Source organism: Lineus longissimus, chromosome 16 (assembly GCF_910592395.1).
Source record: "Lineus longissimus chromosome 16, tnLinLong1.2, whole genome shotgun sequence".
Classification (NCBI taxonomy): Eukaryota; Metazoa; Nemertea; class Pilidiophora; order Heteronemertea; family Lineidae; genus Lineus; species Lineus longissimus.
The window spans coordinates 4,223,348-4,246,301 of NC_088323.1; the positions used below are offsets into that span (position 1 = coordinate 4,223,348).

General features: G+C 43.4%; 3 protein-coding genes and 3 non-coding genes across 6 annotated transcripts; 5 read left to right on the plus strand and 1 right to left on the minus strand.

Annotated features, from left to right (window-relative positions):
- Positions 1–538: 538 nt before the first annotated feature.
- Positions 539–3,499, plus strand: LOC135500503 (uncharacterized). Its single transcript, XM_064792024.1, has 5 exons — positions 539–700; positions 1,246–1,324; positions 1,800–1,964; positions 2,426–2,638; positions 3,186–3,499. The coding sequence occupies exons 2-5, from the start codon at positions 1,252–1,254 to the stop codon at positions 3,227–3,229; spliced, it is 495 nt and encodes a 164-aa protein (XP_064648094.1). The 5' UTR covers positions 539–700; positions 1,246–1,251; the 3' UTR covers positions 3,230–3,499.
- A 3,581-nt stretch (positions 3,500–7,080) lies between these two features.
- LOC135500460 (cyclic nucleotide-binding domain-containing protein 2-like) lies at positions 7,081–15,688 on the minus strand. The gene is made up of 12 exons (XM_064791950.1): positions 15,354–15,688; positions 13,860–14,820; positions 13,219–13,388; positions 12,893–13,052; positions 12,397–12,624; positions 11,921–12,152; positions 11,084–11,224; positions 10,557–10,672; positions 10,074–10,121; positions 9,629–9,781; positions 9,288–9,466; positions 7,081–8,760 (listed from the first exon to the last, which is right to left on the minus strand). Exons 2-12 carry the CDS (start codon positions 14,013–14,015, stop codon positions 8,217–8,219), a joined length of 2,127 nt encoding a protein of 708 aa, XP_064648020.1. The 5' UTR covers positions 14,016–14,820; positions 15,354–15,688; the 3' UTR covers positions 7,081–8,216.
- Positions 15,689–19,458: 3,770 nt separating this feature from the next.
- On the plus strand, positions 19,459–20,298 carry LOC135500792 (zinc finger protein 135-like). The gene has a single exon (XM_064792444.1). The coding sequence runs from the start codon at positions 19,459–19,461 to the stop codon at positions 20,296–20,298; it is 840 nt and encodes a 279-aa protein (XP_064648514.1).
- Positions 20,299–20,615: 317 nt separating this feature from the next.
- Positions 20,616–20,686, plus strand: Trnag-gcc (transfer RNA glycine (anticodon GCC)). Its single transcript has one exon. It is a non-coding gene; the product is annotated as a tRNA-Gly (tRNA).
- A 765-nt stretch (positions 20,687–21,451) lies between these two features.
- Trnag-gcc (transfer RNA glycine (anticodon GCC)) lies at positions 21,452–21,522 on the plus strand. Its single transcript has one exon. It is a non-coding gene; the product is annotated as a tRNA-Gly (tRNA).
- A 675-nt stretch (positions 21,523–22,197) lies between these two features.
- Positions 22,198–22,268, plus strand: Trnag-gcc (transfer RNA glycine (anticodon GCC)). Its single transcript has one exon. It is a non-coding gene; the product is annotated as a tRNA-Gly (tRNA).
- Positions 22,269–22,954: the final 686 nt, after the last annotated feature.

Genomic DNA, 22,954 nt, shown 5'->3' on the forward strand with positions numbered 1-22,954 from the left:
GGGTGTTTTCGCACGGATACGCGAAACGCCTACGTGAACGTCTACTCACTGAAAATTGTGTACCTGTGACGTATACACATACGCGAGTGAAAGTCATTTCACGGATAACGTGCGGGCCTTCGTTAAAGCTCTATTATTCAGACGCGCGTTTTTGCTTATAAATGGCCTTTCATCGTGAATCGAATCCCGAAACTGTTACGTCAGTAGTTTATGCGCACTGTATGACGTAAACCACAGGCCTATAAAGGATGCGCGTCCTATTCGACCGTCCATTTCGCTGGATAGAGGCGAGTTCTGCACTTGTACGCCCATGGCCTATGGCCCATGGGTATTTCAAAGATGTGTCTGCCACGTTGTCTCTGTGTTGTCCGAATTTCCCCTCTTTCTTTCGTGTACACCGGCACCGAGGTGGCCCCGGGAAAATAACCGCCCGCATCGTTATTTGTATGTAAAATTGAATAACTTGTTTCTACAATGGATTTTCATTATGACACAAGGTCAGGTGTTGCCAGGGAGTAAGACCTTAGAGTCAATAGCGTTTCCTTTTATCAACAGATGTCATCTATAATGGGTCAGCAATTTTGTATCGTTCACAGTTGAGCTCATTTTTCGGCCAAGGACACATCGCTGATTCACCGTACGTGAAGTTCAATCTGAAGATTGCTGACATCTCAATTTTGAAGGAAAAAACCCCATAAAGGTAAGTCCATAAAGAAGGGACAGTTTAGTATAGCTCTTATGTATTCAGCGGGTGGGGCCGGGCATGTTTTTTATATATTTTTTTATATTTTTACATATTTGGTGTTCTCCCTCCCCTCCCCTCGCACAAAAAAGATGAATACAACTCAGCCATGGTCGTAATCTCTCCTTTGTCTCCCGGTTTCCTTAGAGCAACCACTGTTTGCTGTTTACTGTTACCTGGAGATACCAATTCGGTGCAGTTGCAAGCTGTTCCCTAGAGAGAACCCTGGGGTAGAAACAGGTGATAGGCTTCGAAAACGATCCCCATTGTGTCCTCAAAGCAGGCGCATTGAATGTTAGGGTTCATTCACAGAGATCCGCCTATCCACTGCCCTGCTTGTAAACGGCATAGGAAAATATACTTCTCTTCAGAGGCGATATTTTCAATATATTTTTGGAGTTCAAAATATTCGTGCATGTCGAATGTTTTAGAGCAAATACAGCAGAAGAAAAAAGGATGGCCACCCTCTTCAGTTGATTTCATCATGTTTTCTTGTATTGCAGCCTATCATGGACAAGGTCACGGCTGCATTCAAGGTCAAATTCGCCTTCGATAAGATGGTCAATGAACAGGACCGAAAAGGTATGGAAACCTTGACCTTTGATATGATGACCTCTTATCCATTGTCACACCAGACTAGTGAAATCTAATTGGCTTATCTATAACAGGTCCTGTACGCATCAGAGCTCAGTCCTTAGTTTTGCAGATCATCATCACAAAAAGCACATAAGCTTTCGTCGAACCAATACATGCACCGTAATGATGAAAACGCTTATACACTGTCATTGGGTGATATGAATAAAGGCCAGCAAATGCTTTTACTTCAATTTTGTACAGAAAGGCAAAGTGTAAATGTACATGGAGTTTTAGTTAAAAGCATTTACTACTCTTTATTCATATCACCCAATATATTGCCAACTTTCGATGTCATGTTTGAACTAAGAATGGGGTTTGGGTGTAACAGCATGATAATGAAGCTAGGGCAAAACTAGCCGACCGTTTTAATTTAGTTCCTTCATTTGTCTTCTTGGCTTGAAAAATATTTTCCCATCCCCAGGTCACGAGGATCAATTCAACAAGATGGATACAGATAAGAATGCAACAAGTAGCGGGGAGTTCGGCATCAGTAAAGCAGAGGCCGAAGCGTTCTACGACAAGAAGTATGGTGGCAGGAAGGCAGTCAGCTCACGCTTTGTCAAGAAGCTCTTTAAGAAAGACAAGGGTATGTGTCTCTCAGTCCATCTCTATTTGAGGACGGACATGATTACTTAGTACTTTGATCAATTTAGGTATGTGGTCTGAGGCAATGCTACTCGAGTTCTGTAGCTCTATCCCGGGAACCCACACTCAACTCGTGTGGCCTACCGTCTCCCCAGATCGTGCTAACTTAAATGCCTCGCCTTTATAGCATCCGTGTACTCTTTCGTGTGTATTGGCAACTTCAAAGCAGTACTACTGATAACAACGTATTACTTAGTAAAGGAATATTGATGTGATGTTGGTGGATGGCTGGTCGACCGCTATTATTCTGATATCTTCATGTGCCGGTGATCAGCCCAGAACTCCTGGTTTAAGACATCAGTATGCCGTCTTGTGTTGACAGAGACGACACAAGTGTCAGACGGTACGGAGAATAGATCCAGTCATCAATACGTGATCAACACCTTACAATCTCAATTCCAGACGACAACGCCACCATCACCCTGAATGAGTACCTGAGCGCCGAACACTTCGAGGTCGTCTACAACAGCGTCTACGAACTGGTTTCAGCGAGTGAAGACCATGTCACAACTGCCGAGGCCGAGGCATTCTTCACCAAGAGTCTTGAATTGTCGGCTGCAGATTCCAAGGCGGCGGCTGCGGCGCTAGCACTTCCATCGCCGTGCAGTCGCGCTGGTGAGTATGATTGTCAAAATACTGTGAGCAGCTTCTCTGGGGGCCTTTTTTCGCGCTAGCTTCTTTTCTCTTCAAAGACGTTCGCTCGGAAATTAGGTGCGAAAACATTTTCATGGAGGAATGAATTGATTTCTGACGTTTCTCGTTCACCCATTGGTATGGGACCCACTTTGAGGCGAATGATTTCTCACATATAATCACCAACAGTGAGTAAGCCAAGGTGATGAGAAACACTTTCGACAATCATTCCAATGATTCATTTAAATCTCGTTACTTGCGGTGAATATTGCACGATAACAAGCTGTTTTGGAATATAAACCTGTCAATCGTTTACCGAATTGTTTTCTACCAAACACCGATTGGGTGGCGCTGCCCGGTCTTTCACCTCTGATTTGGCCTTCAGGGACACGTAAGCTCTGCCCTCGTGTGTTTGGTGAGACAAGAAATTACCCGCCCAGTCGATAGTAGCAATCTTTCCCAAAGTAAATTATAGATGCTACACTTCAACTTTCCCTAGCAGTAACATGTTATCCACGTTAATTTTCAGATTTCATGATGAAGATCTTCGACCTCGCATTCCCAGTGGCTTAGAGGTGTCATGACGTCTCAAACCACGTCAAAGACGCACCAGGGTCCAAGAGGGAATATACTTGTAGAACCGTAGACAGCTTACGTCAAAGGAACTTCTCGTAATTGAGAAAAATATAATTGTATACGTTGCAAAAAACTGAGACTAAGAATAACTGAACATCTCTTGTCATTTTTGATTCAGTTTGCAATATTTAGATTTGGTAGATTGTAAAATGAACCATTCAATAGATCAGTTTCGGAGAGCCATAATAAATAAACCGGAAAAGTTCACCCATTGTCGTATTGATTGTTTTGATATCGTTCGGGTTGTGGTCCTGTTTGTGAAAGCGGTACCAGAGATGCACCGCGTAATTGTTTGACCAGTCATAAAGAAAGCCGTCACCATATAGCCATTTCGTGTTCTTCCAGTTGGGTTTATGAAAAGTGTTCTCCTCAGTGTGAATTAACTCTGGATAGGTCTTCGCCAGCTGGGCGGGAATTTTTACAGAATGCACGTTCCAACTTCTGTCGGAGAAAAGTTTGTATTTTCCGTGCCAGATTGTCAAAAAGGGGGCGCTGGGTTTCGATACGATCAAACCGTTGCATAATCCATCTGTTGTTTCGTAACCCATGGTCGTATCATACTTCAGCAAAGGATCAAATGACTTCAACACAATTACATCAAGATCCATGTAAATCCCGCCATATTTTAAAACAGCTTCGAGTCGAACGACATCCGACTGGTGTTCGGAAATGCGTATCGGGTTTCCGTAAACTGAGGTCGGGCCTTTCCGGTAGACCATCTGAATGTTCGGAACTCTCCGTAAAGTCTCTTCCCACCATTGGCCGGTAGGAGGCCTCTCAAACCAAAACATAATCTTTTTTGGTCGGATGTGTTTATGAGCGCTCAAAGCACTGATAAAGTGATGAAATCGAAACGTCAGTCTCTTGTTGCTGTACCAAGTAAAATGCACAAGTTTGGGAACCGCAGTGTTCGAGTCAAAAACTTTCGAATATTTAGTGTTACTCGCATCCCAACGAAGTGGAGATGTATCGTTCAAGAAGTCATCCCCCGCGTTTGGGTCTCCTGGTAGAAATAGCTTTCGCTGCAACCTCTGTTCTCTGTTCACCGCGCCTGCGCGTGGCTTCTCACTCGCCTTTTCAAACACTTGTTGATCTTTAAAGAGTCGTCGTCTGAGGGCAGCACCGTCTAACTCTAAAGCATTGTCATCTCGTGAAGTCTCGTGATAACCGAAGATGAGGAACCCTGTGAAGACGCCCATGGAAATGGTGACGAGGAGTCCATGTCGCAGCTTCCTCATCATCAATTCTGAAACATAAAATTACAAAATCATCAGTTCTCTGCTGTTATATGACCTTGAGTTCAAACCATGATGCCCAAAAATCGGGTCGTGTCCCCTCCTTCGGGATCAGGATGGGTTCTTTTTAAGACGGGATGTCGGAAGATGTATCCCCTCCCCCATCACGGGATATAAATTTTGCAATCCAAAAATTACGTTACTACTTTTAGGCCATTTCGATATGACATTTACACAGGCAACTGGAGTTTACCATGACATACAAATATGAAACAAAGACCATCTACTTGGAATCATTCATGTAATCCAATGTACATGATATTTTGAATGATGGTAAACTCCTCTTGCCTGTTGGCGGGAAATGTGATATCGAAATGGCCGAGAAGTATACGACCGTAAATGGGTTATTTGACTTACCTCCTTTGTGTCCGGAGCATGGAAATACACGAACTAGTATCTCAAATGGTCCTTGCGACGTCTATTGCTGATACATTGGGAGGTGGCCTAGAAGATTGTGTAAAAATGTACATAACTAAAAGGGCGGAAATCCTACAAAGTTTATCGACAGTAAAAACAATGATTTGCATTGGGCTTTGAATGCAATGGGTTCAATACATGTATAACCAATTTACATTGCAATCATGCATGTAGATGTATTTCACAGTATTTGTACATGGTCAATGCAAGTACGTCTATGAAGGTCCTTGGTCAACACATTCTCCGCAGTGGTCAGCTACACAATGAAGGATTAAGTTGGCCATGAATGGTGCGTACCCACATGTGTATATTGGTCAACGACACGTTTCCCCATGTTTCGCAGATTACAATACGTATCTGTTTTGGGTGGTGCCCTATTGAAACCACAGATGTAACACCGATATAGCGTTATTGTCAAATAACGGCTATTCATCTCACTCGGTCGCAGTGGCCGGTTAGGTTTCTGCGTAATCTCTGTGGGCTGTGGTATATACGAACAGGGAGGTTTGATACACATACATGTACGCCATTACAAATGATTCCGTTGTGAATAAAGTTACTCCATGTGCACACGTCGCAAGCCGAAGAGTAAACAAAGTCCTATTTGAGGGAACGAGGACAACAATGGTGTGTGTGGCGTGTGTGCAAGTAGATCCCCAAAGACAAATTGCGAGGTACCCCAATAGTCGTATATAGGGTACTTATATATAAGTAATGGTGCGAGTTACCCGGCGCTGACTTGAAGGGATTAGTACAGGAGAGGATTGTAGCTTTGGATTAGTCGACAGATGACAATATAACAGGTAGGTTTCGCTTTTGTCACCGAAACGTACGGATCAACGTAATCAATTGAGTGGTTTAGATATCGCGTGCAAAACCATTATGCGTCATCGTATATGTCAGGCGGGTGTGCATGGATTGGTACTTGCACATGGAATAACCACAATTAAAGGTGGTCGGTGACCGTTCTTCAGTTTCATGCTGATTTCGATGTATGGCTTATCCATGGATGTGGAAATTGTCATTAGTAGTTTAATATCATATGTACGTATTCTTTCAGGTCGAGACACAGAGTAGCCCAGCAGTGATCCTCGGACACACCTCCCCATAGTCCATCAGATCCCGAAGGACAGACATTTCCGATGTCAAAACAGCTTGGAGTGAATGTGTCGACGTCAGTATCTGCGGCAAGATGACACAAACCCGACACCTTACCCGTGACGTCATGGTTCGGTTCGCGTTCAAGGCACTGCTGGTTGTTGCGAGCCTGAACTTAATCTGCGTATTTGTTTTCTTCGGCGCACGGATTGTACGTAGGAGCAGTAGTTTGCTGGAAGTTGTAATCCGCCATGAACTTAGCCTTAACAAAGCGTCCAAGTTCACCGCGAAACAAGAACTTGGCGGAGTCATGTTCCAATGGGACGGGGTCTCAGTGAGAAGGCCACTTCTGAATACTACTGTGGCAATTTCTCAGGTATATTCATTTACACCGGGAATCCAGAGATCCGCCGCGAAAATCTTCCAGATGTACACCCGCGAGAGTGACATCCTGACCTTGCATCCCGCCATTTTGTTTCGAGAAGGAAATATCATCACATTGACGGAGCTGCGGTTCCAAGAAAAGCGAAAGAGCAGGATGACCCCTCATGACACAGTCACTTATCTTTTTCTGCGAACCTACGACCGGAACTTCACTGTCCTTGACCCCGGGACATTACTACAGGTTGATTTCCCCAGCACGTCCACATGGACTGGCGCGGAGAGGCCATACCTTTTCCAAAACGCAGACGACATTTTCTTGTCATTCACGGCCAGAAACGAGGACTCACAACTAGTTTTCTATACTGCGTTGGATCTGGACAATCTTGAAATGGATCCTAACGCGTTCGGTGACATACCACCACTTGATGCTACCGAAATGGCGTATATTAATACGCCAGTTGGGGCGTCCTTGACCCCTGTATTTGCGCACGGGCACATCAATTTTATTTACAGTTACGACCCCTTGCGTATTATACAATGTTCTCTGGTCGAAGGGTGCTCTTTCGTCATTAAAGATGGTGTCAGTGACGTCACTGATTTTGGACTCCTTACCGGCGGCTCGCCGCTTGAACTCTATGTATGGCCATATCACGTGGGTGTCACAAATGCAAAAACTGCTGTCAAGGAGACGAAGAAAACGATTTACACGTCCCATTTATTAGTTATGTCACTCGATAGCCCACGTATCTTGTATATAAGTGAGCCACTTAGCGTACACGACAATGTCATTAGAACTGTGAGTTTCAAAGACAGTACGGCCGCCGATAGGTTTATAACAGTCAGCGGGATAATCCTCGAGACACCAGACTCTCTTTCACTTGCTGCCAACATCAACGGTGTCTCAAGTGTGATGTTAAGATTAACTGGCCTAAAGCGCCTTCTTACGGATATCATTCAGACTGATCTCATGACGTCACCCGACATGCGCCGTAACTCTCCGCCAGGTACTGTGCAGCGGAATGTTATGGAACTAATTGAGGAGTATTTGGACTCTGATATCATGGCTTCTTGACCTCTGCTGCTTCGAGGTTTTTCATTGGTTGCAACTGCAACACTCAACATTGTTTATAAAGTGCCATCAAGATTTTCTTGAGGTCTGAAAACTTTAGTCTGAAAAATTGTTTACCTTTTCGTTATAATCTGAATGCATCCAAATTGACTTATTAAGGCTGATTGGAACCATTGATTATGGAACAAGAAATAATTGTCAACTTTCATAAAGTAATACACATGTAATTTGTTATCATTTTATTATGAAATGTATTTCTCTATTGAGTCTGAACCTACAGCATATCACGAATCATCTGATAAAAACTCTAAGCCACCTTTCACGAAGTATTTGAAACGGGGAAAGAAAAGGAACACAGCCTTATCTAGAGTTCGTCCCGAACGAAGAAGTACGAAGGTTTAATGTCGTGAAGTCCTGCTCGAATTCCATGACTTAAAACTCAAGGGGAGGCGACCTCCCTAATGCCCATGAGACGCACCCACATCGTCGGCTGAATTGAAGTTGTAACTTTAGCTCCCCATCCACCTCAGTCTATTAAAAGTTTTATGTACAGTTTTAAAAATCAGGGAATTTGAGCTAAAAAAAGAATGCAAGTGTTCGGTTGATCCAAAAGAAGTAGTGCACCACTTCAAATCTTCCTTCAAACCTCTTAGCTCCTACCTCAACTAACCGTACTCGCGGACAGTGGAATGGAAGCGAAACTAGTCGTCACTTCTGGAATAGGCCCCAGTTCCCCGATGACTCCCGAAGGCGTACGGTGCGGCAACGCAGAACCTTCCAATGATATTGGGCTCGCGGTAATCCGCGGGCTGACCGCGAGTTTCTCCTGCCCGAAACCCGATGTCCGCCTACCGCGTACGACGATTGGCTGCGAGTACCTCTGATCGTTCACTTGATTCTCCATGCCTGTTACAATCAACTTGCCCCGTTTCATTCTCTGTTCGGTCCGCGCCAAGGACACATCGAGTCTGATATCATCATTCTTTGGGCGCTCCGTCGCGGACTTATTCTTCCGGAGCGAGGACAGCAACTTCAGAGCCTGCTTTTTCTTGTCTGCGCCGGAGCTGACCATGTATCTGGATAAATACTTTCTTCTCGACTGATCCAAGAGAGGTTCCACTACTGTGTTAATGACAGTGTGTTTGTAAGCGTCCCATCTCGACTTCTGCCTGTAGGAATTGATTAGGACGTCGTCTGTAGGGTACCTAAGATAGAAAAACGACTCAGAGTTATGAGACACTACTATACATGCTATAGATGCCACTCAATCCGTAGAACACCATCAACATATAGCAGTGTGGAATGGTGTAGGTATGTTGACGGCTTGCCAACCTCTTCACAGATCGGCCAGTGTTGGTAGGTCTGTTGGTCAACTAATGATACTTACACCTATGATCATGATGATAGGTTGGCCAATCTTTGTCGACTGTGAAACCAAAACATGTGTGTGGTTGCGGTTGTTCTTGCCAAGAAGGCTTCATGACCACGTTGGATTTGGTGAGAGCTAGTTTCTTGCAAATCACGCTAGAGAGAAGTCGAGTCAAGGAAAGTACCCTTGGACAGTTGCTCACCAGGACATTCCACTGGCTATTTATCACTCGGAGTGATGCGTAAGTGTAAGAAACCCTCACCAAAATGTGCTTGCTTTTATCCTGGGCTTTTGCCGTTACTAAGGCAAAGTTCAAGTAGCTCTTTTGTGATCTGATTCTAAAATTGATCAGGTATGACTTACGAGTGAGTTGTAGCTATAGTCCTTGCCACATCCACAGCCTCTTGCGAAGCATACGCAAAGTAACTCCCCCGTCTTACTCTCAATAGCTTCGCTCCCGAGCTAACCAAAATGATGGAACTTTTCGGTTTTGGTCGGTCGTCGCTGTGGTGGTTGGAATACTGTAAGATGTTGTCTAAGTCCTGCGGAAGAAAAGGACGATGTCTTGATGATAACTTGATTATATCTGGCCGTACAAGTAACACGGCTTCCACCTTTGTTTCTATTGTTGCAATAGATCAGTGACGTGACCAAAGGGCGTTATGGTACCCAAGAGAAAAAACTATGACACAACATTAACTTACAAATACTTCATTCTCACTGAGTGTCGCTATGTCTAGGTAGACATATTCCTCGTTCTCAGCCTGCCTGATCTGATTGGACATGAGCGCGTTGAATGACACCACGCCCTGCACCACTTTGCTAGATTTGTTCTCATTTAGAGAGCCCTTCATTTTCTGAAACCAAACATATACCATTATGAGTTCTTTGAAGGGCATTTACAGGAAGGCGCAATAATGAAAAGCTTGGCTATTAGAGGCAAAGAAAATCTCCAACCAACATAAAAACCTTTGTGGTTCAATGGTTAGAAGGCTGGACTTTCGATCTGGTGGTCACGGGTTCGACTCCCCGTGTATCCACAACATGTTTTTCTCTTCATTTACTTTTTTTATTCATTCAAATGCATATAGTATTCATCATCATCTGAAACTACGTATATTTTCTTTATTGATACAGGCCTGATCTTACCTGAAACAAACTGTTCTTTTCTTGTAGTTTCTCTTTATTTGAGGCTTCCTGTAATGTGAATCATCATACTGAATTCAATGACCAGCAATAAGAATACGGGTCAATGTAGCAAACTCAGAAGTCCTCGCGTTCGTTTGAGAAATTCCTTACGAAGAGTTGCGAACGATGAAGTAGACAGTTTTGAAAACTTCCACGATTCTATGTACAACTGCGTATAAGATAGAGTAGAACCTCTCTATTAAGGACACCCTCGGGACTGACAGTTGCTGTCCTTAATAGAGAGGTGTCCTAATTAGAGAGGTCAAATTGAATGGAAACGACCAGTTTGGGACCAAAACTAGTGTCCTAAATAGAGAGGTTGTCATTAGTAGAGAGGTGTCCGCTAATGGAGGTTCCACTGTATGTTATGGCTCATCAAGTCACAGCGACAAAAATCGCTAGTCTGAGGGGCGCTTTATGGATGGTTCAGTTTGCTCCACTTACCTTCCTCATGGTTTCTACATAATCCAGTGCCATCGAGTTCAGCATCCTCGCCTTATTGTCTTTGTGTTGTTCGGGGTACTCCGCCTCCTGTCGCAGGGCTTCACCAAATGTATCACCTAAAAGAAAGACAGAAAGAAAAAATGAGAGTACACATACATATACATGTACATGTACTGTGTGAATGTCTCCTGGAAAAATCGCCAGAAATCATTAAGACACCGACCTGTCCCACTATGAAGAATCTTCTCCTGGTATCCTTGTGTTGTTATTCGTGATGCTGGCTTTACTAAATAACTTGATATTAATCTATGGCCTATTACGTTCAAATATTTGAAAAATTTAATTTGAAATTGAGAATAATCAACTGTGTAATACGGGATATAAATGTCGACGACGCCGTTGTGTAGACTGATCAAGAAATACTATCAATCCTAGGTTCAGTTTACCTGAACCACCAGAAAATATAATAAATACGAAGGGCGTTTTCCTTTAAGGGATGTACAATGTACCCGCTTCATTCTAGATACCTTCGAGCAGATATCGCACAGCCTCGAGATCTCGGCTCATCTGCGAGAGTTCAGTGAATCTCTCGTCATCTTCAGGGATCTCCTTCAGTATTTCACGGAGTTCCATGATCGTCATGGCGGCGGCTGTCTTCGGTTCGGGTGCTAGGTGAAGAAGTGCAGACCGATGAAAACACATGCTTGACAGCCTGGCCATCAGTTTGGTGATTTACGTCACAGACTACGCATTGTAAGTTGTTCTACTACATGTATTTCAGTAGGACGCAGTAGAATCGGCCAACGTTCATACATTGATAGATGTGTCAGAGTTGATGGCATGAAGCACCTATCACCATACTAAACATTGCCTGAATCGACTGCGGACCATTGAAGCGGAACCACGCGGAATCACTTACAATGCGTAATCGGTCACATGATTCTCCACACTGGTCATAGTAGAGTCTGGACTGAGGTGACGAACTGGACAGGTGACGAAATCATGCTCAACAATAACACAAGGACAACATGCCTTACACTGAACAAGGAGCTGAATTCGCTCTTTTCAACTTAGTTGAGGTGCAATGCACTGATCAAACATACTTTAAAACGTGACAAGACACGTGATATATCAACACAAAAAGTGAAGTGAATAAAGCGGAAGTCCCATCTGGTAGTGACCATGACGTAGCACTGGCGTCCTAAAGATGTAACTTTACATCGTTTCTCGTTTATTCATCCGATTGAAGATTTCTCCCCCCGCTGACTGATGAATATTCGTCTCAGAAAGGAGACACATTCTCTACCTTTTTGCCTTCCACACGCATGCAGCCACGCCCACTATTAGAGAAATAGATAGCTTACTGTCATTTTCTTCCTTATTCTTTAACTTCCGCTTTAACAGCTCCTCTTTGTTAACTTCCGGTATGCTTGTGAGCACCGAAATGTCTTCTTTAGATTCGCTCAGGGCCCGCTTTTCAGGTGTATAATCCTCGTTCAGGGCCAAACATTTGATGATGCGACATTTCCCCTCGATACAAATATATATCCACTCATCATCGACGCTATCTGATACAACTACTTTATTTGTTTTGTACTGGAAGATGAAACATGCGACGTCATCAAACCATCAAAAGGTGACAGGATATCAATATGAACTGAAGATCAACATGCCTTACACTTATGATAGCCTTCGAGTAATGCCAAACTATTGATGTGGCCTAGGCCTAGTGTAGAAGTGTACGAGTGACTTTCAGTAAAAGCATTACCAGTTTTTACTCATAACACCAGGCCAAGGTCATGAGCTGAAGTCGTACATGTGAGCAAATTGCTATATATACCTGCTGAATCTGCGCCTCGAAACAAATATTCCTGAGTTGTTCATTCGTCCACTGCTTCTGATGGAACAGGGGCAAACAGCTAAGGAAACTGACTTTATCATCGAGTTCCTTCTCGAAGATCTTTGGACATAGTCGCGCGAACACGTCCTTGTCCACGCAGAGAAGTTCGCAGTTCTCGCGACAAGCAATGCTAGCAGTTCGTTTGATGTCACGTAGCAGGGCTAACTCCTGAAAAGATACAATTCGACAGTCATCAACGGGCTTCGATACAAGTCAATAAGTCTTTAAGTCCGTCGTAACTTCTCATTTCAACGACGAGCAAAGGGTGTGGTAGGGATGCTTGACGCTTTCAGCTATTTGCCGCTGGCTAGTGTTTGGCGAAGAGGAGCCAAGCAGTCAGACATAAAAGCTTGAGACTCTACAGCTACGGGATTATGTGCTAGGCATCTCGGAGCAGCATATAGAGGTACCCGACACGATGATTATGAAAACTCACCCCAAAAGAGTCTCCCTTTGTCAGAGTAACTTCTGTTTTTATGAACTTCTCTCCCTTGGCGTTGACATCTTCGACATTTACGAAAACTGATCCCGAGTAGATGAAATAGAAGTTCACACCCACGTGACCTTTCCTGAGAATTACTCTTTTGGCATCAACACTAAAAATACATTTGGTAAGGAAGGGTGTGAGTCAAAGAAAACACTAACTACATGTACATCGGCTTCCCAAAGATATGCAAACAAGTGGCCTTCCTCATTAGACGTGGAAACTATACAAAAACCAAACTGTAAAGGCTTTTTAGTATACATGATCGCATCCCTTACCTTTCGTATGAAAAAGACCTGCACATGGACAACTGTATCTTCTCCGTGAATCTATCAAAACTCTTCAGCCCTCTCAATAAAGCATGAAGTTTCCGGCAGTCGGTTTCTGTTCTCGAGTCCGGTGGCTTCTCAAGTATCTTTTTTGCCCAAGGGGGTACCCTCGCGTATATCTGAATTACAAGTTAAAAGGATGTTATCATACTGAATTTTCCGAGGTATTTCCTCCGTAGCATTCGCCCTTGACACGCGTTAAAACTGATACGATCAGATGGACGCTATTGAGGGACCAATTAGTAATCAGCAATCATACAAGGTTTCTTACTTATTCTTTCGCATTGCTCGACACGTTTTCTATTGGAACATTGATTTTTCATCTTTATCATGAAAATGAATGTAGCTGGTGGTTATAAAGGAGTTATTCGTAATGCACTGACAGCGGCGAATTCAGAAAGGTTTTTTTTTATAGTCGACATGTTTGCCGTCAAACACAAATAAGCACCCCCTGAATATCTTCCGGGTAAAGGAACAACTCTATTACTGAACTTTTTTTGAGAATACCCTTTAAAGGTTTTGCAAAAGCTCGAAAAGCTTCTATTTTTGAGAGTGTATCGCCGAAAAGAGACTGCTATAAAATTACTTACCCGATCTCTCGAAAACAACGACTTATTGAATACAAGCTTCTGCGCCTCTGAGCTGTTGTTTAAGGTATGCCACTGAAGTTCCGTGGCGGTTTGGACGGTCATGGAGGCGCTAACATCTAGCATTACTCTCAAGAGTCGGCTGCAGTATTGCACCATTCAAAAAACCAATATGAATTTCTTTCTAGCCTTCAAAAGTGGAGTCAAAATACATCATGATTGGAACGCGGTAGTAGGCAATATTCATCTTGCCTATACCAGCAGATTTGTTATAAGCAGCACTGTCAATCTACATGTATTTGTAAATCCCTGTTGATGGCAGAGGTGATTTACAGTCCGCAGACAATGTTGACCATTTGAATGACTATAGCCCATGGAGCTGGTGCTGCATCATCAACAGTAGCTAAGACGCGTAATCCATGAAAAAACCCTCATCGAAGTAAAAGAACGTACCTGTCCCTCTTCCCGTGGCTCATTTTCTTCTTGCTTGGTTTTCCTTCGCTCTCTTGATCTTCTCCTTGACCAGACCTGCCTACTCTTTCTCCCGCTGGGGGTTTCCGGCGCACTAGAGTCCGACTCCAAATACGTAACCCTCCGCAATCTTCTCTGACTCAGGCTCGAATCGGTTCGATGGTTACTCTGCGCAGACGCAGTCTCCTTTCTCGCCTCGTGGAATCTCTCGAGATCTCGTGCGAATTTGGCTATGCCAAGACGCCCTGCTGATTTCACTCGAGGTTGTTTTGGAACATCAAGGTTCCGGACGTCGATAGCTGAGCGGATGAGGCAGAAACGAGAGGGGAGGAGACTGAGGGGAGTAGGCTCATCATCCGGGTCTCTTGAGAGCAGTCGCGCTCGCCTCATTTTGAATTTCGGCGAAGTTTTTCCCGGGATATAGTTCGAGTAGAGGTCCTTCGTTCAGATCTGCGGCGAATGTGCAGCTCTTGGTTGTGCTATGTCATCTTGCCTGCAATATTAAAATAAATGTTTGATCAGATGATACCGTTATGGTACAATACAATCAAGCACTAAGCACAAGGATAGTGAGCATTACACTGAAGAAAGGATGAGGCTTCAACATGCACTTTGTCATCGTGAATCCAAAATGGCGGCGACTGGCAGCCATATTTGGTCTCGTTGTAAGAAGAAACTGTATTTATCATAATGAGTGCAGATTGTAATTGCCAGACGGCAATGCAGACACCAGTGCACAGCCTGGAAGGCTGTCCCCGGCCCTGCACCGGAATGACGACAGCAGGTCAAGCTGGCATACACCGATGTCAGTCGAGGAGGAACTGTGGGGAACAGAACAGGACCTCGAAAAGACAAGCCACTTCATCTCCGCCACCAGACTGAAGATACGGTACAGGCAGGCTGAACGCAGAAGAAGAAGAAGAAAACAAATAGAAGAAGAATGTAGCAACATCAAAACCGATGCGGCCAAAACGAGCCCTACATAGATAAAGCCTCTTCGTAGACAAGGTATAGAATGTAACCTACGTAGTCCACAGAACTTGGCTGTAACTGCGATGTATCCTCCTTATATTAATCCGTCGATTCAGCTCATCTGAGAATGCAGAGCGATGTTATATACCAAAAGTCACCTACAGACGTCAGAGAATAAATACCAAAAGGACATTCCTTCTTATAAAGTACACTATTCTCACCAGAGTCGCAAGATGTCCTTGAAACCATGTGCGAACGACACAAATTATTTTATGAAAAAACGGCGTCCCTGTGTACAAAATGTGTAACCCTGTTTGCGTTTATCGCGCATTTAGTGCAAGAAACTCTTTTCTCGTAGTAGAAAATAATTCATGTCCCGAGACGTCTAAACTTTCCTCTTCCCAGGTGTTTACGCTGAGCATCCACAATCGATTGAGCACACTGTGAAGGGCCTCGGAACGAGATTTGTTGCAGCGAGTATTTCACGCCTCCACTCTTAGTGATACACTCTTGGTAACCGCGCGCTTTTATCACGCATCACAACCAATAACTCAAACTACGGATCAATGGCGATTGAAAGGTTTAATCTCTATCAGTTATTGGACAAAAACCTGGCCGGCTTAATAATGTGATATACATTAGCAGTGTTTGTATTTGCCGTTGTCTAGCTAAACCCGCGGATATTGCATGTCCCAGTACGGGAGTAGTTATTTGCCGGAAACCGTTGGTCACTCACGCTATGCGAATTTCAGGTCTGATTAGGATGTGGCAGACTTGAAGCAGACAGGCCGGGAGAACGACCAAGAAATCACATTGACCTACATTTCATTCAAATCTATCAGTGAATATCCGCGCTTCATTGTTTTGAAAAACGCTCTCCTTTCTTGAAACCTTGAGGATGAATGTCACCTCGGTTTTCAAAATTAGTATTCTTGATCCAAATGCAAAAATCAGCTTAGTACAAGCATACGCAGGTGATTGAGAGGCTCGGAACACAGGAACACAAGATACATGTGTACTCGGAACGGCGTATTGCTCGGAGTAGAGGATTTTGATTCTCCGGGGCCGTGGTAGAGATGGGTGTGGGCATTCAGGATATTATAGAAGAATGAAAAATACCGTTGACTCACTCACCTAGGAACGGCTAGACTTATCCCTCTTGTTCCGTCTCCAGAGACCTAACTTGTCTCATATATACATACTTCTTCAAGACACATACTTAACGAAGTACATGTACCATGTAATTCGTTATAAAATGGAAGAAGAACCGAAACGTTAAGAGCAAACCCACTTAGTCAATTAGGCCTAATGATCTTCAACGTAATGTTCGTGTAACAACGCAAGACCGTTACAACAAGCATCGGGTCAATGTGAAACCGGAAGTGCGTAAACGATGTGCGAATTCCGTGCATACAGTGCAGGTGTACTGTGAGATAGTCGAGCCCGACATCTACCGACGACTTCTTGAACTTACTCACAGCCACATGGCAATTGTCTCACTTTAACACCAAAAATTCAAACACGCAATAATAGTGGATCACAAACGACAGACCTACCTATCACATTTACGGTATCCATCAGCTCAATAAAACGTACGGTTTGCGTGATATATCATGATTGAATTCGATAAGCGTAGTTTGAGACATAAAAGGCTTACTTTAGTCTATTCAACGTTGGATTTATAGGTCTTTAACAAAATCAGTCTTGCCGGAGGTGAATTTGGAGGTTGTCTTGGTAACCATTGGATCAATGGATGGATATTTATAGATCATGTGTATTTCCATTTTAGTTTCAAAACAAATGTTATAATTGCTTTTAAATTTGCTATAATAACCCGAGCGGAAATGGCTAGGCTACATTGACCGGGACTGCGGAGGCACAATGGAACAGCCTTTGACAAGTGTTGGAAGGTCGTGGGCTCGAGCCCCCGCCATCTGAAATGCCCAAGAAAAGCCCACGCTGTTCACTGCTACATCTACAGAAGATGTTTCTGAATTTGGCTGGGGAATGAATATGCACTATGCATGTTATAGGGAAAAAGAAATGTATTAACAAAAAGTTATTTGGGTTATTCAGTACAGTTGTTCCAATCCATTTTCCTCGAGTGTCTAATTATGTCTAAGATAATTAGGGACAACGGTAATTAGCAGAAGACAGGTCCACTTCATGGCGGGGGTGCGGTAATGTTAATTAGTCATAAAGATTTCAAACGCTTGTGCAATTGATGCTATATATTTTTTAAAGGGAAGAATCCTAATTGGTCTACGACGATTGCTGCAATTAAGAGTAATAACGAATCGCGCATTGATGGCGGCCTTTTTTCAAAGGATAGCCAAGCTCGGTTTGATTGGTGTGAAATGATCTAACAATGAATAATAATAGGGATGAAATTACATTGAACCGGTGTTGAAGTTGGAAATGTCCTAGGATAGAATGTCCATGGAACAATGGATTCTATCATGCCCTTCAATGTCTGAGCTATGGACGGCCATGACCTCAAAGGAATCATATACATATAAGCTACAAACGTTTGCCTCTAGTTTTACGATTAGCGATAATTTCATTAAAGAAGATAACTTTGTTAACATGGTTTGGGCATGTTTCGCAAGTCTTACGATGAGCTCCGATGTTCTGGTGACATCTTCGTGCAAGATTTGATACCAAAACAATCCCGTCCTTCTGGCCGTGACCTCGTCCTCATAACAACAATTAATGGGAGGCGACAATTATGATAGTTAAAATGTTTGCTGGACACACAAAATAATTTGTGTTTTGATATTGATTTTTTGCTCAGTTTCTAAGATTTCAAGATTAACCATGGATCGCACAGCGCACCATTCGCATCAACGAGGTCCATTCGCTGCAGAGCTTCACCACACGACCAATCAACGCGAAGCCAGCATTGACGTCAATCCAGCCAGTGACCAATCAGATTCGGTGGCGCTAATCGTGACCAGAGGCAAGCGGCAACACAATCAGAATGCGAGCGCACGGGCGCGGACTATCAAACGGTAATTGCCAATCATCATAAATTGCCTACTCAAAATGTCAGTTTTTTCGGACAGTAATTTAGTCATGTTTTTGATTGGTTGGCTACTGTTAGTAATTTTTAGGAGTTTGGTATAAAAGGAGGTGAGTTCTAATCAGTAATCATATCATCATCATCTTACGATTACTGACTGCAACTTACTGACTACTACGCACAGAGATTTTTGCCAGACAACAATCAACCTTCTTGAAAATTCAATTTTTCGACGAAAAGGTACTTGTACAGGTGCCCGCCAGGTTTATCTGACAACAGCGACTGGTTAAGAAACTGTCTCTTGCATTGTACAAGATATATATTCTTCCTTACAAAGACATTGACTGCGATTTTTCAATAATCTGAAATGAAATAGCGCAATGTTTTGATTAATCGACTAAGAAAGGTTTTTTATAATTGTTTTTCTCTAACTTTGCTCCTTATCTTGTCTTTTCAGATGTTTTCTGACAGTTTCGAGCTTTCCAGCCTCTCTTCTTGTGCGAGCTTCCTCAGTGAGTTCACCGATGAAACAGCGAAGCTAGAGTGCGCCTACATCAAACCCGAGTCGAACACCAGTGCCGAGGGGTCCTCCGATATGGAACAAGATACTAGGTAAATATTTTTTTAAATATAATTTTCGGAAGCCAAATAAGCCCGGGTGTAATTGACGAAAAAATAAGACGATGACGCGTCATTTATTCATGTTTTGCATACGTATACATGTTTTGCATACGTATTTTACATATACACGTTCCTTTTTATCCTTTCAGAAATGATGACCTAATCATCGACATAGCCAACGTCCTGGCCAAGATGTATCGCTCCAACCAAACCGTTTTCGATGATCAGAATAGCTACCAGTCCACGATATCATCTCCGAACTTCCATCCGGTTACCAATGATTACGTCTCACCAGTCCAGTACAACCACGTATACCGACCGCAGCCAACGTACCCCGCCCAGAGCGCCATTTGGAATGATTGGTCCCGCTACAGTACGTCCTACGCTAACCAGTCAACGCCAGTCGATTCCTCCGCCAACCAGACGTCGAACCAATCCTTTAACAGTCTCTCCAGTGTGTCCTTCGCCAGCAAAGAGTCCACGCCACCCGCCTACCAGACGAGCCAGTTCCAGTCCATGTACACCATCCTCCAGCCACCACCGCAAAACTCCTACAGAACCCATGCTGAAGAAAAGCCCACACCGAACACTATCCACTACATGCCGCAGCGTACTGACAGAACCAACGTCTTCCATCCCTCACCGAGCCGTCCTGAGAACTCCAGCTATGCCAACTTCACGTCCCAGTTCCGTCCACCGATGAACCTTGCCAACGACTTCTTTTCCGGCAGAGACGAGCTTCGAGAGTACAATTACGAAGACACGCCCGACAAGCTGCCAAGCCTGAACAATGCCACACCATCGACCTGGTCCGACGATTATAGCCCGTTGGAGCCGTGTGAAGTCCAACAGCCTGCCAAGTCTACGCCACACGAGTCCCTCCAAGAGCTATTCCAGACCGTCACCCAGTTAGCCAGACAGAAGACGACCCGAGGTAGAAAGAGGAAGCAGCCCGATTCCGACGACATCGCACGACCTGCCGCCAAGAAACCACTAGCCTGCTCTGTCCCCGGTTGTACCACCAAAGTCGCCTCCAAGAAAGACCTCAAGCGCCACCTGATGACGCACACTGCTCGAGAGTCGCCGTTCGAATGCCATATCTGCCAGAAGCTATTCAGCGCTAAATCGACCCTGACCGTCCACATGCGTATCCATACGGGAGACAAGCCATACGAGTGTCAGTACTGCCAGCGTTCCTTCCGAGACTTCTCCACCTTCACTAAGCACCAGCGAACGCACACGGGCGAGCGGCCGTACACATGCGCAGTCTGCGGGGTCGGGTTTACGCAGTCCGGGAACATGAAACGTCATTTCCTGTCCCAGCATCAAGAGTACGACTTCTTCACCAAGAGTTAAATCTCGACCAATCCGATTCGCATTGTTCCTGCATTCCAATTGACTTGCGGTGTGGATTGTTTGTGCTAATAGTGAGGTTGCGATTCGATAACGTTATAACATTTTGAAATGGACTATCTTAAAGTGTGCCCAAATGGACTATCTGAAACATGTGCTCAAATAGCCTATTTAACGTGAAACTATGTAGAATTGTGGTTGAACTGTAATTACAATGAATGTATTGTGTTACAATAAAGTCCGCTATGAATGGAAACCATTAAGACACACGGTGTAATTGTCTGGTTGTACATGTCCAAATTTCCGCTGGTGATCAGCGAGCATTGGTGGTTCAGTGGTAGAATTCTCGCCTGCCACGCGGGAGACCGGGGTTCGATTCCCCGCCAATGCAACGGTTTTTTCTTCAAATTTCAAAAAAATATCATTGCTTTTTGTCCTTTGGATTCTCCAAGCTGTCTGTAGTGTGAACGGAATCATATTGTATTTTGGTCAATACCAAACAACGGATTCATCCTCTCTCGAATTGCTTTGGCTATTCGAAGATCCGATGCCATCCACTTTTTTTTTTCTTGATACAATTTTTTCCAATAGACTTATTTTGGGATACTTTGTGCTAATTGTATATATTTGCAAATAAGACGTATATTGAATAAAAAGTATATAAAATAACTTGCAATATAGTTCCTTTATATGGCGATAGATTCTGCGTACATGTACATGTGTGCATTAACGCTGGAGAATGCTTTTTCTTTTAAGACTGCAAAAAACATTGTTTTATACCATGCTTCATGTATGGCTGTACCATCCTCTTGTAAACAGGGCCTACAACACGAATTCTCCATTGAGGGAGTAAGTATGTATCCAGTGAAATGGCCTGATATTGTCAGGATGTTGCTGTACATGCATTGGAGATACATGGTCCAATGCTTGACGTATTCGTGTCTAGAGCTAGGAGGTCACTTCACTACGGTAGAGATCATCTTGTGCGACGCCAGCAAGAACTCGTCATACACAATGCCCGCGTCTAATTAATTTTATTAGTGAAACTATAATTGCGTATTGTGTTACAATAAAGTCCGCTATGAATGGAAACCATTAAGACACACGGTGTAATTGTCCGGTTGTACAAGTCCAAATTTCCGCTGTTGATCAGCAAGCATTGGTGGTTCAGTGGTAGAATTCTCGCCTGCCACGCGGGAGACCGGGGTTCGATTCCCCGTCAATGCAAAGGTTTTTTCTTCAAATTTCAAAAAAATATCATTGCTTTGGATTCTCCAAGGATCCGATGCCATCTACTTTTTTTTTCTTGATACAATTTTTTCCAATAGACTTATTTTGGGATACTTTGTGCTAATTGTATATATTTGCAAATAAGACGTATGTTGAATAAAAAGTATATAAAATAACTTGCAATATAGTTCCTTTATATGGCGATAGATTCTGCGTACATGTACACGTGTGCATTAACGCTGGAGAATTCGCATTTTACTTTTAAGACTGCGAAAAACATTGTTTTATACCATGCTTCATGTATGGCTGTACCATCCTCTTGTAAACAGGGCCTACAACACGAATTCTCCATTGAGGGAGTAAGTATGTATCCATTGAAATGGCCTGATATTGTCAGGATGTTGCTGTACATGCATTGGAGATACATGGTCCAATGCTTGACGTATTCGTGTCTAGAGCTAGGAGGTCACTTGACCACGGTAGAGATCATCTTGTGCGACGCAAGCAAGAACTGGTCGGACACAATGCCTGCGTCTAATTAGTTTATAAGTGAAACTATAATTACAATGAATGTATTGTGTTACAATAAAGTCCGCTATGAATGGAAACCATGAAGACACACGGTGTAATTGTCCGGTTGTACATGTCCAAATTTCCGCTGGTGATCAGCAAGCATTGGTGGTTCAGTGGTAGAATTCTCGCCTGCCACGCGGGAGACCGGGGTTCGATTCCCCGCCAATGCAAAGGTTTTTTCTTCAAATTTCAAAAAAATATCATTGCTTTTTGTCCTTTGGATTCTCCAAGCTGTCTGTAGTGTGAACGGAATCATATTGTATTTTGGTCAATACCAAACAACGGATTCATCCTCTCTCGAATTGCTTTGGCTATTCGAAGATCCGATGCCATCCACTTTTTTTTTTCTTGATACAATTTTTTCCAATAGACTTATTTTGGGATACTTTGTGCTAATTGTATATATTTGCAAATAAGACGTATATTGAATAAAAAGTATATAAAATAACTTGCAATATAGTTCCTTTATATGGCGATAGATTCTGCGTACATGTACATGTGTGCATTAACGCTGGAGAATGCTTTTTCTTTTAAGACTGCAAAAAACATTGTTTTATACCATGCTTCATGTATGGCTGTACCATCCTCTTGTAAACAGGGCCTACAACACGAATTCTCCATTGAGGGAGTAAGTATGTATCCAGTGAAATGGCCTGATATTGTCAGGATGTTGCTGTACATGCATTGGAGATACATGGTCCAATGCTTGACGTATTCGTGTCTAGAGCTAGGAGGTCACTTCACTACGGTAGAGATCATCTTGTGCGACGCCAGCAAGAACTCGTCATACACAATGCCTGCGTCTAATTAATTTTATTAGTGAAACTATAATTGCGTATTGTGTTACAATAAAGTC

What these genes read in the sequence shown, in the direction of transcription:
- LOC135500503 (XM_064792024.1), top strand. Translation starts at nt 1,252, where the DNA reads ATGGACAAGGTCACGGCTGCATTCAAGGTCAAATTCGCCTTCGATAAG. An exon ending in CAATGAACAGGACCGAAAAG is followed by an intron (nt 1,325 to 1,799) that starts GTATGGAAACCT and finishes TCCCATCCCCAG; the next exon opens with GTCACGAGGATCAATTCAAC. An exon ending in ATCGCCGTGCAGTCGCGCTG is followed by an intron (nt 2,639 to 3,185) that starts GTGAGTATGATT and finishes GTTAATTTTCAG; the next exon opens with ATTTCATGATGAAGATCTTC.
- LOC135500460 (XM_064791950.1), bottom strand. Translation starts at nt 14,015, where the DNA reads ATGGTGCAATACTGCAGCCGACTCTTGAGAGTAATGCTAGATGTTAGC. An exon ending in AGGTCTTTTTCATACGAAAG is followed by an intron (nt 13,053 to 13,218) that starts GTAAGGGATGCG and finishes ATGTATTTTTAG; the next exon opens with TGTTGATGCCAAAAGAGTAA. An exon ending in TCGAGGCGCAGATTCAGCAG is followed by an intron (nt 12,153 to 12,396) that starts GTATATATAGCA and finishes TTCATCTTCCAG; the next exon opens with TACAAAACAAATAAAGTAGT.
- LOC135500792 (XM_064792444.1), top strand. Translation starts at nt 19,459, where the DNA reads ATGTACACCATCCTCCAGCCACCACCGCAAAACTCCTACAGAACCCAT.